Source organism: Doryrhamphus excisus, chromosome 8 (genome assembly GCF_030265055.1).
Source record: "Doryrhamphus excisus isolate RoL2022-K1 chromosome 8, RoL_Dexc_1.0, whole genome shotgun sequence".
Classification (NCBI taxonomy): Eukaryota; Metazoa; Chordata; class Actinopteri; order Syngnathiformes; family Syngnathidae; genus Doryrhamphus; species Doryrhamphus excisus.
The window spans coordinates 21,390,009-21,404,348 of NC_080473.1; the positions used below are offsets into that span (position 1 = coordinate 21,390,009).

At 35.2% G+C, this 14,340-nt stretch overlaps 1 protein-coding gene and 1 long non-coding RNA gene across 9 annotated transcripts; one reads left to right on the forward strand and one right to left on the reverse strand.

Annotated features, from left to right (window-relative positions):
- Nucleotides 1-178: 178 nt before the first annotated feature.
- sgcg (sarcoglycan, gamma) lies at nucleotides 179-13,513 on the reverse strand. Of its 8 annotated transcripts, XM_058080650.1 has the most exons (12): nucleotides 13,059-13,144; nucleotides 12,565-12,633; nucleotides 12,045-12,504; nucleotides 10,955-11,050; nucleotides 10,616-10,813; nucleotides 6,130-6,327; nucleotides 5,889-5,993; nucleotides 4,572-4,662; nucleotides 4,353-4,472; nucleotides 3,156-3,228; nucleotides 2,956-3,079; nucleotides 179-1,317 (listed from the first exon to the last, which is right to left on the reverse strand). In XM_058080650.1, exons 6-12 carry the CDS (start codon nucleotides 6,325-6,327, stop codon nucleotides 1,150-1,152), a joined length of 879 nt encoding a protein of 292 aa, XP_057936633.1. In that variant the 5' UTR covers nucleotides 10,616-10,813; nucleotides 10,955-11,050; nucleotides 12,045-12,504; nucleotides 12,565-12,633; nucleotides 13,059-13,144; the 3' UTR covers nucleotides 179-1,149. The 8 variants fall into 8 exon arrangements, 7 of the variants coding, with proteins under 7 accessions (XP_057936633.1, XP_057936634.1, XP_057936632.1 ...); XM_058080651.1 differs by lacking the exon at nucleotides 12,565-12,633 and having other exon boundaries at nucleotides 12,045-12,091; nucleotides 13,059-13,173; XM_058080649.1 differs by having other exon boundaries at nucleotides 12,045-12,633; nucleotides 13,059-13,151.
- Nucleotides 2,463-7,550, forward strand: LOC131134935 (uncharacterized). The gene is made up of 4 exons (XR_009131495.1): nucleotides 2,463-4,483; nucleotides 5,864-6,015; nucleotides 6,089-6,163; nucleotides 7,227-7,550. It is a non-coding gene; the product is annotated as an uncharacterized LOC131134935 (long non-coding RNA).
- Nucleotides 13,514-14,340: the final 827 nt, after the last annotated feature.

Consider the following 14,340-nt stretch of genomic DNA (forward strand, 5'->3'; position numbering starts at 1 on the left):
AATCATTTTTAACTTCAGTTGTAAATACGGATGTGTGTGAAGTGATTTTTTTATGTGACTTTTTGAAGAGTAAAAACCCGAAAGTTGTACTACTGAATGTTATGTTATATGTTACTTAAACTACGTGAAAAACTGGTGGACTGTACAAGAATAACACAAAGTTTATTAAACAACCACATCATTTTTTTTACAGTGCGATGCACAAAAGCTTGATAAATAAAATACCGTAATAACACACATAGACACCCCACTGATTTAAAAAAAAAACATGATATCAACATTAGGTAACCCTGCATCGTCAAATTCGATTTTTTTTTAAATCAATTTACATTAAAAATAATAACATGTGCCTTTGGAAAAAATATAATATTCACAACACAAAAGCGGTGTTACTGCATTGACGCCAATATAAGAAAAATGTGTTTTAAATAAAAAAACAAGGCTGGTCTAATATCCAGTATTGTCTCATATTAACCCTTAGATGCATAAGTGGGTCAAAAATGACCCGGTCAGGTTGTTTTCTTGAAATATTTTGGAATTAAAAATTTTTTATCATTTCATATTCCAGGTATTCCTCAAAAAACCTGATTTTGATATCATGCCATTGACATTTTTAACTTCCCTTTATGCAACACACAATGGATCCTCCCATTTTCTATTGTTGTACGGGGTCATTTTCTTTTTCAAAGATGTAAAAAAGTGAAAAATGAAGATGTTTCTAACATGAAATCATTCTTGTGTGGTCCTAAATATAATACTAAATATCATACAAGTGATTATTCCTAACCAAAATGGCCAAATTGTCCTAAAAAGGCATTGATTCTAGTATGGGTGATTTTTGATCCACTTATGGAAGAGTGGAGGGTCCAGTCACTCGTGCATCGAAGGGTTAAAGGTTAATACATTTCTCGTTTTCCAAGCAAAATAACAAACATACATAAGAAATGATTCTTGTGTCATATTTTTGTGTGGCTTTGACGTATTACGTATTGCACCACAAGACATATTGCATAGGATGTAAGCTGTTACAGCAGCTCCTCATTGCCCAGCCATGACAACATGATGTCCTCCAGCAAGATGCCCCCCCCCCCCCCTGCTGGTAGGAGGTCCACTCACACTCGAGCATTTCATAAAACAACAAATGAAATGTTAGCATTCCTGGTTGTCGCTGCAAGTGGAAGTGACGCCCGCCTTGGAAAGGAAGAGTTTCCCGCTGGGACAGACGCAGACCTCGTAGAGACCCTGAGCGTTGCCCGAAACTCCGCCTTGGCTTTGGGGCAGACTGGGCATGCGCACCGTCTCTGCATCCAGCACCAACTGGAGGGGGGGGGGGCATACACAAATGACAGCAGTTAGTGTCTTACTTTACATTCCTACAAAGCAAATTAACACCACCTAAATGAGATTATTTGACTATTTACAAAAAATACGTGGATGCGCCTAAAACTGTACGTGTTTTTCTCGTGTTTTTACACATTAACCCTTCGATGCACGAGTGACTGGACCCTCCACTCTTCCATAAGTGGATCAAAAATCACCCATACTAGAATCAATGCCTTTTATGACAATTTTGCCATTTTGGTTAGGAATAATCACTTGTATGATATTTAGTATTATATTTAGGACCACACAAGAATGATTTCATGTTAGAAACATCTTCATTTTTCACTTTTTTACATCTTTGAAAAAGAAAATGACCCCGTACAACAATAGAAAATGGGAGGATCCATTGTGTGTTGCATAAAGGGAAGTTAAAAATGTCAATGGCATGATATCAAAAATATGTTTTTTGAGGAATACCTGGAATATGAAATGATAAAAAAAATTTAATTACTAAGATATTTCAAGAAAACAACCTGACCGGGTCATTTTTGACCCACTTTTGGAAGGTTGGGGTAGTAACACAAAAATGAAAATTTCTTAAAATGTATAAAAGGTAAGTTAAAAATGTGAATGGCATGATATCAAAAACATGTTTTTTGAGGAATACCTAGAATATGAAATGATAAAAAATTTTCATTATGAAGATATTTCAAGAAAACAACCTGACCGGGTCATTTTTGACCCACTTATGGAAGATTTCTTAAAATTTCTTAAAATGTATAAAAGATAAGTTAAAAATATGAATGGCTTGAGATCAAAAACATGTTTTTTGAGGAATACCTGGAATATGAAATGATAAAAATGTTTCATTACGAAGATATTTCAAGAAAACAACCTGACCGGGTCATTTTTGACCCACTTATGGAAGGTTGGGGTAGTAACACAAAAACTACAATTTCTTAAAATGTATAAAAGGTAAGTTAAAAATGTGACTGGTATGATATCAAAAACATGTTTTTTGAGGATAAATAGATTAATAAATAAATAAGTACATATATAGATCAACAAATATGTATATATAAGTTTTTATGTGATATGGGAGACAGATTGGGAAGTTGTAATACTGTTATTTTTTCTTTGGTTTGGTCTGACAGAAGAAGCCTATATAAGGGAGGAGTAGTGGAGGAGTAGTGGAGGAGTAGTGGAGGAGGAGTGGAGGAGCAGTAGAGGACGAGTTGGTCACTCTTGAATTGATTGTGGAAGGAGAAAGACCTGTTTTGTTTTTTTTATTAATCCCAAGCTCTGACACTAACGCTAACTCTACTGCCATCTAGTGGTCACTCTAGTGTACTGCTATTTTGGTACTTGCGTTCAAACAATGTCATCTCAAAGGACGATGTTTTTTGCAAATAAAACCCGAACACCCGAACATAGCCTTACCCCAATTCGGCCATGAGCTTTCGATTGAGACCACCCGCGACTCTGTACGACTTTCGGTTCCGAAGATACGGCCGTTTTTTTTTACTGTTACACCCACTTCCGGTGGACACAGGAAGTCGGAAATCCCAAATGAAAGCTCGCGGCCACTTATGGGGGGAGCGTTGGCAAGTTAATGACCAGCCTTGTTCTTACCAGTCCAACACTGGACTGCAGGACAACGTCCATGTTGGATGCGGCTTCAATGTTTCCCGCCAAGGCTTTGAGGTGAACTCCTTTTGGAGCGTCCATCGTGAGCGAGCGAGTGGGAGACTCCAACCTGAGGAGGAACAAAGAAACGCTGCCTTGTTTCACTCCGGACGACGATGACAACACAAGATGGCTGACGAGCTCACCTCAGGTCTTTCAGGAGTTCGGACTTGAGTAGAGGAACCTCCACTGAATGCTGGAACAAAGCTCCTTCGAGACCTGATCACGGATACATAAACTACATGGATTGCAGTATTCAAACCAACCACCAGATGGCACTATTGTTCCTGAAATGGATTTTAATATTCGCTAGAAAGTGTTTATTGTTAGCCGTACTGTGAAGTGGCTAGCAAGTCCTCCTCGTGCGCGTGTGTTCCGGTTTTCCTCCCACATTCCAAAACATGCATGGTAGATTAATTGGCGACTCTAAAATATTTATAAATATCAAAAATATCGGTATAAATGTGAGTGTGAATGGTTGTTTGTTTATATGTGCCCTGTGATAAACGGATGGTCTGTCATTACGGAATTCTAATGTTAATGGGTGTGGCCAAGACATTATTACAAGTATTTGATTGAGCCTTATGAAATCTGCCTAGCAACAAGTGGCCTCAGTACAGGTCACTAAATCTTCCAAAATATAACTAGTTGAATTAAAAAAAAAGTGAAATTATCAATAATACAATAATATAATATAATAATAAAAATGATTGATAAAGTTAAATGATCAAATTAATTATGGACTCCAGCATAGCGTAACGCTAGTGAGGATAAGCAGCATAGAAAATGGAAAATTTGTTTCTTTCATCTTTTTCCGGATTCCGGAGTCGCCACAGCGGCTCTTTTTGATCCGTATACTGATTTTTGGATTTAGCCCTTTATATTCCAGATGCCCTTCCTGACAAATACTGATGGATCAAAATAAAAAACACGTTTTTTAGGAATACCTGGAATATGAAATGATATATTTTTTTCATTATGAAGATATTTCAAGAAAACAACCTGACCGGGTCATTTTTGACCCACTTATGGAAGGTTGGGGTAGTAACACAAAAACTAAAATTTCTTAAAATGTATAAAAGGTAAGTTAAAAATGTGAATGGTATGATATCAAAAATATGTTTTTTGAGGAATACCTGGAATATGAAATGATTAAAAAATTCATTACGAAGATATTTCAAGAAAACAACCTGACCGGGTCATTTTTGACCCACTTATGGAAGATTTCTTAAAATGTCTTAAAATGTATAAAAGGTAAGTTAAAAATGTGAATGGCATGATATCAAAAACATGTTTTTTGAGGAATACCTGGAATATGAAATGATAAAAATTTTTCTTTGTACCTGTGATGCGTAGTTTATCGGGTCCAATCACGGCCTGCTTTCCGTCCGCACTGAACAGCATGTCGCCAGTTTGGGAGCTGAGGATCATGTCCGCCGTGTGGCCCTCAGCCTGTTTTGGACCTGCACAGATGGTAAACATGACAATGTTGTTGTTAGCTTATGTATTACTGTTGTTGTACATTGAAGTAGTAGAAGTACTTGATGACGGGCGTGTCTTACCCACAGACATTCTCCCTGTCACGTTCCCATTTTCATCTCGGGCGTTGAGGGAAATATTTTCTGTTTCCGAGTGTATAAGAAGAGGAGAATCCTGGAAGACAAAAATATGGTCTTAAAGCAACGCTACATAATCATTCTTAGCTAGCGTATTTTATTTGTTTTTATATTAAAATATAAAAATGATTACAAAATAAAATGAAAAAAATACTTTAAGTAAGATAATACATTTTTATTAATGCTAATGTTTGATTTTCTAAATATGAAATATACAAAATAAGTACATATGTTAATAAATAAACAAATAAATCATAATTTTGTATATTTTAATAGAGAAAAACTGCATTAATAATGACTTTAAAAATGTTTAATAAAGGCAGTTATTTGTTTCATACATTTTTTTATTGTAAATTTACGGCTGATGTTTAAAAAAAAATAACAAAAATACCAGATAAAACAATAAATTAATGCATATATTAAAATATAAAAATAATGATGACAAAATAAAATGAAAAAATACTTAAAATAAGATAATAAATAAATAAATTAAATGCATAGAGAAAAAATAAAATATTTGCATAATTTTTTTATTAATGCTAATTATTGATTTTTAAAATATGAAATAAATAAAATAAGTACATATGTTAATAAAATAAATCATAATTTAATATATTTTAATAGAGAAAAACTGTATTGATAATGACTTTAAAAACATCTTTGTAGCAAAGAGCAGAGGCGGTTAATTGTTTCATGGGAACCTATCAAACGAGGAAGTATGAAAAGCACAGAAAAAAAAGAATTAGTTATTGTTAATAAGCAAAATTTGACTTGTCAAAACTACAAAAGTGTGGCTGTACACAACCACAAGGTATCCCACCAGACATCCTCCAAATATTTATAATAACGGCTTCAGCGCCATGCTAGCTGATCAGTGTAATTAAAAAATACGCAGATGTTACGATATAAAGTTGACGCTAAATTTGGAACGTTGTAACGAATGTGTGGGAAAAGGCGGTAAGAAGGAGCTGCAAAGTGTTCCCATGTGCTGCTAGCGGGGAATCCATAAGGCATCTTTTCCCACCACAAACATCCCTGAGGTTAACGGGGAAGCTCGCTGCGAGAGCACGTGTGCGGCGTGAAAACGGTTAAAGTGAGACGTAACTCGGCAGCGGCGAAGAAAAAGTTTTCCAGAAGCCAGGGATGATGACAGGAAGCCCAGATTTATCCGATTAGACGGGAGGTCTTGGTTAAACAAAGCGGGAATAATGACAAGTCGCCTAAGATGGCTTAATTAGCAGGGAAAAGAACAAATTGACGGACTTGTCTGGAGTGGATCTCCTCGGCGTAGAGGGGCAGCAGGAACTCGGATTCGCCGTCTTCCAGCTTGACGCCGTCAGAGTGGACTTGCAGGAGGCCCATCCCTTCCTGAGGTCACATAATAAACGTAGTAGGTACTTGAATGCAACACTTGAACGTAGAGCAACTTGTTCTTACAACTCTCCCTGTCCTTTCGACCACAGTTTGGGCAAGGAAACAGCAAGTGAGACTAAACCATACGCACCGAGTTGAACCACATGACCCTGAAGATCCAGATGGTGAGAGCCAGGTTGACCACCAGGATGACAATAAGTAGCAGCACGAAGAGGTAGAGGCAGCGTTTCCTCCAGCCGTAGATGCCAATCTTGTAGACGTGCTCAGGCACCGGTCTTGGCACATTGCTGCCCTCTGTGGTGGTACTGGTGTACTGCTCCGCCGCCATCTGGTACAAAGATATAAAATAACGATTACAAAATAAAATAAAAAAATACTCCAAAGTAAGATCATAAATAAATTAATTAAATGCATAGAGAATAACATAAAATAATATTTGCATAAAAATTTTATTAATGCCAATTATTGATTTTTTAAATATGAAATATATAAAATAAGTACATATATTAATAAAATAAATAAATCATAATTTTATATATTTTTGAGAAAAACTGCATTAATAATGACTTTAAAAAATGTCTTTGTGGCAAACAGCAGAGGCAGTTATTTGTTTCATAAATTTTTTATTGTAAATTTACGACTGATTTTTTAAAAAATAACAAAAATACCCAATAATACAATAAATCAATAAAAGAATAAATTAATGCATGTATGAAAATATAAAAATAATGATTAAAAAATAACATGAACAAATACTTAAACAGTAAGATAATAAATTAGAGAAATAAAGAGATATAAATAATATAAATATATTTACAGAAATAAATAAAATATATCTGCATAAAATTTTTATTAATGCTAATTATTGTTTTTTAAATATGAAATATATAAAATAAGTCCATGTTAATGAAATAAATAAATAATAATTTTATAGTGATAGTGATGTGCAATAACTGGTTTAGTTTCCGGTTTGATATAGGAATACAGAAAAGACTAAATAAAAAGTTAATGTGGTTAAATTAGCCATAATTATGCCATGATTTGCTTATGCTATTTTATTCATTCACACACACACACACACACACACACACACACACACACACACACAGTGCACATATGATTCATAATGCTAGCGGAAAACTTGACGGCTTTTCCAGCAGTGAAGCAGAAAAGGCAAAATAGAATAGAAGTAAATAAATAATAAAAGTATAAAATGTTTTATGGTAGATCAATGATGAAGCCTCCTGAGATGCAACATCAAGCTGAATGTGACATCAACAGCAGCGAGAAGAAGCAGTCTGCTGACACCAAGGCAGATGGAGCTCCATCTGCAGCTGCCTGCAGCATGGCCTCCAGTCAGCACTGTCTCAGCGTTTGGCCGCCATGACGACAAGCAGAGCGCCAAAGGACTGCCGCAAAGGAACGCGTGTTACCTTGTATTCGTTCCCCCGCATTAGGAGGCAGGATGCACACAAAAGGACTTCATGCTTATACAGGACATAAAACACATGGAACTACAGGTAAAACTACAGTATCAGAGTGTTAGATTAACCATTAGATGAAAAAAACAACGTAATATTGTCAACTATATCCTAGTATTAGAACAATACACTTCAAATTATATGGAAAAATTCACCATATTACAAGAACAAAGTTGTATTTATGTAGTTGTAACCTACATCCAACATTTCTTTATGTATTGTTTGTCAAAATATTTACTAAAAAAAGAAAATAAAAATAAAATAAAAAAATAAAAAGATGAATAAAATAAAAATTAAAAAACAATTGTTTCTGTCAAAATATTTACTAAAAAAAGGAAAATAAATATAAAATATATAAAAAATAAAAATATAATTAAAATAAAAAAACTATTGTTTGGCAAAATATTTAGTAAAAATAAATAAATAAAAAATAAAAAGATGAATAAAATAAAAATGAAAAACAATTGTTTGTCAAAATATTTACTAAAAAAATAAAATAAAACTAAAATAAAAAAATAAAAAGATGAATAAAATAAAAATTAAAAAAACAATTGTCAAAATATTTACTAAAAAAATAAAATAAAAATAACTAAAAAGATAAATAAAATAAAAATATGAAAAGTAAGTTTTAAATGATAGAATGAGAGAGAATAAGGAGTATACATAAGGTGAAACTATTATGAGAAACTGTAGAACTTATGATAAAGAAGAAACTTGCTGCTAGCTAATATTGTGGACCTTCTTCACTTCAAGACATCACAAGTGGATTGATGGCTTGATCCAAAGTATAAAACACGCTTCTTCTCCGAGTTAATGACGCGTGTTAGAATGAAAGCGCTCACGATGACCTTAATGAATTTGATCCAATTAGCGGAAATGAACACGTTCATTTGAAAGCCTCATCCAGCCGCTCGTCTTTCATTCTTCCTTCAGCCGCAAGCAGCCAACTTTTTTCCCTAGCAACAAAACAAAAACACTCCCCAGGCAGCCTGGCCAAAGTGCGGTGCCAGGAATGCAACGTTTAAACGTTTCCAAGGAAAATCTTTTTCCTCAAGTCCACGCCTCATAGTCGTAGAATAATCTTCTTTATATTAATACTACACTTACATGACTATTATTCCATGATATCTATTCTATTATTCCACAATTACAGCTGTAGTCTTTCAAAGTGTACTTTAAAAAACTTACTTTATTCTCATACCAGAACTTTGTTATCCTTGCAGTGTTTCGTACTCATATATTGTAATATTACAACTTTATTCTCATACCTTTACAGCATTATTCCCTTATATTGCAACTATAACCTCATAACATTGTGATTGTTCCACGTGTCATTTCGTTTTCTTTTCAGTCTTACAGAATATTTTCAGTAGAAATTTATTATATATTTTTTTCCCATGCCTTTATTGTCAATGTTACAATTTATTGTCATAATACTACAACTTTATTGTCGTTATTTATGACTTCATTATCATACGTTTATTAGGATTTGTCTTTCATGTTATAATATTATGTTTTTGACACTTTGACTTGTCATAATTTTGTGAAAACATTACATACTTTTATATTAACACCGATGATAACCTTAAAGCAGGGGTCTCAAACTCAATTTAGCTGGGGGTCACTAGGAGCTTGGGTCTGGGCAAGGCTGGGCCGCATCAGGTTTAAAAAAAAAAACCCAAAAACAACGCATTATTAAAAAACAGAAAAATATACAAACTTTTTCAGTGCTTTGGTTCCGATTTTCTACAATAAAAGCTCTGATAAAACATTCCACTGTTCTCAAATATCTTACTTTTTATTTTTCTACACAAAATAAGATGAAAAATAAATAAATCAAGAAATCAGTAATAAATAAATATAATAATAATAATAAAAAGTTAAGAAAGCACATATAGTTGGTGGGTAGACAAATTATTTTTTCATATTAAAATGAACAAAGCATTATTAGAGCCCTGTAGACATGACAAAACACGACTATAGTCACATTTATACTCTTTTTATTTACAACATATTGCGCAACTGCAGGGTCTTGAGACACATGCTAACTCGCAAACTAGAGAGCTAGCCACCTAAACGGTAGCCTTCGAGTTATTTCCTTTCAACTTAAATAGCCAAAAACTTACCACTTCCACACGGATAGGGAGGATAACTATTAACAGTTATTTAACCTTTAACATGAACATGAATCAAACGTAATCATTTTTTCTGGGTACATGATACCATACAGCAGCCATATCAAACTTGCGCGGGCCGCACTAACATTAAACTTTCATTGGCCTCAAACTAGTGTGGCCACGTGTTTGAGACCCCTGCCTTAAAGGAACACTGAGCTTATTTGGGGGAATTTTGCTCATCAGCCATAATGTTTATGTGAGACATGAACACATACATTATGTCTTTCTCTTATATAAAAACAGATAAAAAGAGACAGCTCATTACTGCATGTAATGGGAAACACTTATTATGCCTTTAAAAAAAACTCCAATAAGCTCCATTTATATATATCATGTGACGTAAACATTAACATTGTTACACCCATTGAACTACATTACTGGCGTCCCATTACCATTGTACTAATGAGCTGTCTTTTTTTATCCATTTGTATATCTTTAGAACACACAGAAAAGAGAAAAACATGGGTGTTCATGTATTGTGGACAATTGTTTTAATATTTTTACATTACTTCATTTTCATTAGATATTTAGTGTACAAACATATTTTTGTTATTAAATCTACATCAAAAGTTACTAAAAAAAAATAGCGAGAGTAAAAAAATAAATTAAAAAAACCTATCCATTCAGGACAAAACTAAACTTCCCGTCTTGTCTGTCCTTTGACTCCACTCTGCTGCCTTTCCATCTAAAAATAGTATTGTGAAGTATATTTTAGACACGGCACCATAGCGTACACACACACACACACACACACACTAGAGTGGTTTACACATGATTCCATACCATAACAAACCACAATGCTGTAGTGATGAGTTATTTCTGTATTGCTGCCCATGTATGGTCACATTGTGTCCAGCCAGAGCTCAAGGTGTAAAAAAAAAAAAAAAAAAAAGAGGTCAAAGGTCACAGTGTAGTTTAGAGAGGAAACCCAAACCCAAAACAATACAAGACTACTCACAGTTTTTGCTCAGCGGCGCTCCTTTCTATGAAACAGTGTGTGGACCAGAAGCAGCAGAAGCAGCAGAAGCAGCAGAAGCAGCGGTGGAGATCCTGGCTTGCACGCGTCTGACAGCCGCTCAACAGCTGCGGGCCATAAATCCACTCATGCACCCGCCTGACACCAGACGGCGCTCCCACTGCCCCTACACAACCCACTCTACCACACGGAGGGAGGGGAGAGAGAGAGAGAGAGGGGAGTGGATGGAACACCAATGTGTACAGAAACATGAAATACAGTCATAATATATACCGTGTATGAATTAATATGAATATTAATATGAAGAACAGCTTCCCTTACCTATTATAGTGATAGACGCACCATATTGTCATGTTTAGCACGAGCGTTGATGCTAGGCTAGCATTACTAAGTCAGCTTTGCCCTACAGAGGGAGCCCTGAAAGAAAAAATAGGCGTTATTTATATTCACTTTATATACACTACATGGGCAAAAGTATTGGGACAGCATGTTTCAATGACTTCTTCCAAACCAAATTTGATTAAAAAAATAAATAAATAATATAAAATATTTTTAAATATTAAATAAAAATTTTAAAAAACCCAAAATACTAAATAAAAAATAATTTAAAAAAATTACCCCAACCCAAGAACAATAAATATAAAATTTATATACATATTAATGGTAGGAAAAGGTTTGGAGCTATATATATTACATAAACATATATACATATCTATAAATATGCATAGATTAAAATCAAATCAATTAAAACAATATTAAAAATATTTAATAACCATATATTATATATCCTAGGGGTTAAAATACATTGGTTACATTTAAATATTCATTTTACTAATAAGAAACAAGTCTAAAAACATTCAATTCATTCACTGAGCAAAAGACAAATGAGCAAATTAGATAAGTTAATTAAAACATTTTTTCAAAAAAACACTCATTTCATTTCAATTCATTTTATTTCATTTTTTCCTGATTAAAAACAATTTATCATTTCATTACTATAAAACAAAACTAACATTTATTACAGTAGAATAATAAAGGCGACAAAGTAAAAAATTAAAAATCCAGATGAGGGATTTTGAGGGGGGTTGGACGGAGGTCCGCTATGGGAGGAGACGCCAGCGCCTCCATCAACCACAGGGGGGCCGGGGTGGCAGGAACTGCCAGGGGATGGAGCGTGCTCCTCCTGCCCCATCCAGGGGACGGGCTCAACCCCCCCACTTGCTGTATAATAGCATTATCTAGTGGTCATTTTAATGTACTGCTGCTATTCTACTTGGTAAATAACATCTAGTGGTCACTTTAATGTACTGCTGCTACTTGGTAAATAGCACCATCTAGTGGTCAATTTAATGTACTGCTATTCTGCTTAGTAAATAACATTACATGATAGAGATAAAGACATGCTACTCACCAGTGACGAAAGCGCACCGCTGCTGCGACTGCGGACTGACTGGACTGCTGCTGTCGGCGGGGTTTGGAAGAAATTCAAAATAAAAGCGCGCGCACGCCAAGTGACTGTTACGTGTATAAAAAAACGTACAATAATTTCACACCATTTGTCAACAATATTCCTGCACATGTGGAGCAAATTGCCAGCACATGTCAACAACAACAAAATATCATAATTCACAAAAACATGAGATGTTGAACCTGAATTTGCCAACAAATAGTTTGACCTCGGGCTTCACCCGATCGGGCTCCAAGTTTTCCTCAGTTCCTCGTTCATGCCCTTGTTTTGTATTCACTTCCTGTGTTGCTCTGTTGTGTTTTCAGTTGATGTCCATTATCTCCCGCACCCGTTTCTCATAATTTGTGATGCCTATTTGGTTCAGGTGCGCGCTCCTTTCTTTGTTGGGTCATTGATGTTTTCTCTGTTGAACATGCTAGTGAGTTGGTCTGCTGCATAGTCTCAACAATAAATGGCTTTTTACCTGCTATTGGGTCCTCATCTCTGCATCCCAAAAGCTCCCAAGCCGGAACATGACAACAATCATTTATTCCTGGCAGCCAAAGTTGATAAGAATCAAAGGTTCCTTTTTGACCCACTTATGGAAGGTTGGGGTAGTAACACAAAAACTAAAATTTCTTAAAATGTATAAAAGGTAAGTTAAAATTTTGAATGGTATATTAAAAACATGTTTTTTTCGGAATAACTGGAATATGAAATGATAGAAATTTCTCATTGTGAAGATATTTCAAGAAAACAACGTGACCGGGTCATTTTTGACCCACTTATGCATCTAAGGGTTAATACAAATTTATTCATCTGTGTCTTGAAACCTAACCTAAACAAAACTCTTTTTTCTTCACAACGGGATATCGTTGAGGAACTCTATTATCCAACTCTTTAAATCAATAAAAACTTAAAAGGCTAAACTGCCATTTCCAGATTCAAATAACCATATACGTATTATTGTAATGTTACCTTCTGTAGGAGTTGGCCAAATGATCCTCTGACGCATGCGCAAAATGGCCACAAGGTGGCCATGTTCACTGCTAATAGCTGCTGCAATCAATTACAGGTGTGCCCGGTGGACCAGCCTCCTGCCAGAGAAGGGAGTTATGTAAAAAAAAAAAAAAGGAGGAAAAGCGCAGTCAATATGCTTTCAAACTATATAGAATTCAGCCTGCTGTCTGCTTTAGTTTTTTGAACATGAGCCTCTGAAGTTGACGCTACTTAAGCTAGCTCAATGTATGCCGTTTAAAGGTCAATTAAAGCCATTTAACAGTTGGAATGCTTTAATAGCGTGTACAAAATATTCTTTTTCAGAGAGTTTGTGTACTTACTACTCACACTTAACTTTTAAGTGCATAAGAAGCAGGTTGCCCTCATTTTCATACAATAATGGCGGGGCTTCCGGCCGTCCCTCTTTGATTTGAAACCGCTCTATAGCGTGCCGGGCGGGGCTTCCGGCCGTCCGTGCTTCATTTGAATGTTGCGACCGTCATTTCCGGTGCGTCATGCGTCATGTTTCAGGCCAAGCGTGGCCCTTTAAGAAAAATGGCATTGTGGGAAGTCTGTGTGATGTAGTTCTGCGTTTTGACACTAGGGGTCTCTGTTCTGCGTGTTCTCCGTACACTCTCGCATCGTTATGTTTGGGGCCAATAACGTTTTTGTCATAAAATCCTTGTTGAGCCTCTGTACTACGGTTAGAAAATCAGAGGGGAAGAACTAATTCTATTTATAAGGGAGTAATTCCATGACTACTATATTGGGGGGAAAGTAACTAACAGTGATACATTATAAGTGTGTAAGTAAGTCAAAAGGCCTCTAGGGGGCAACAACGGCTAAAAGCTACTATGTGTACTGTTGTGACATATGACATAAAAACATACAATACTGTAATACTGTATAGCGATATATCCTGTATATGTACTGAGTAGAGTTGTAGTATTGTATATTGGAGAAAAATACAATCTTATATTACACTGTTGGTGTACTGCTTAGTCATGTTTTCTTGTAGCATGTGACCAAAGTATCTCAAATGCAGTACACTTCAGTAAGCGTACTGTGTAATTAGTTGTATTAGTTGTTTACTTAGGTCCTGAGTGTGCCTGAGTTTTTACAGTGTACCACTGTCCTACAAGGGTACGAGGGGGGGTCAGCTCAATGTACACTCACTATACACATCCAGCCGAGTACTGACATTTGTGTGTATTTGCTTGTACACAGTGTACAAGTATATGTTAAAAGTTGGCTTCTGCAT

Coding starts and splice junctions, on each gene's coding strand:
- sgcg (XM_058080646.1), bottom strand. CDS start 13,121: ATGGCCACCTTGTGGCCATTTTGCGCATGCGTCAGAGGATCATTTGGC. Junction 6,328..13,058: donor TTGGCCAACTCCTACAGAAG/GTAACATTACAA, acceptor TCTTTGTACCAG/ATGGCGGCGGAGCAGTACAC. Junction 4,663..5,888: donor AGGAGATCCACTCCAGACAA/GTCCGTCAATTT, acceptor TTTGTCTTCCAG/GATTCTCCTCTTCTTATACA.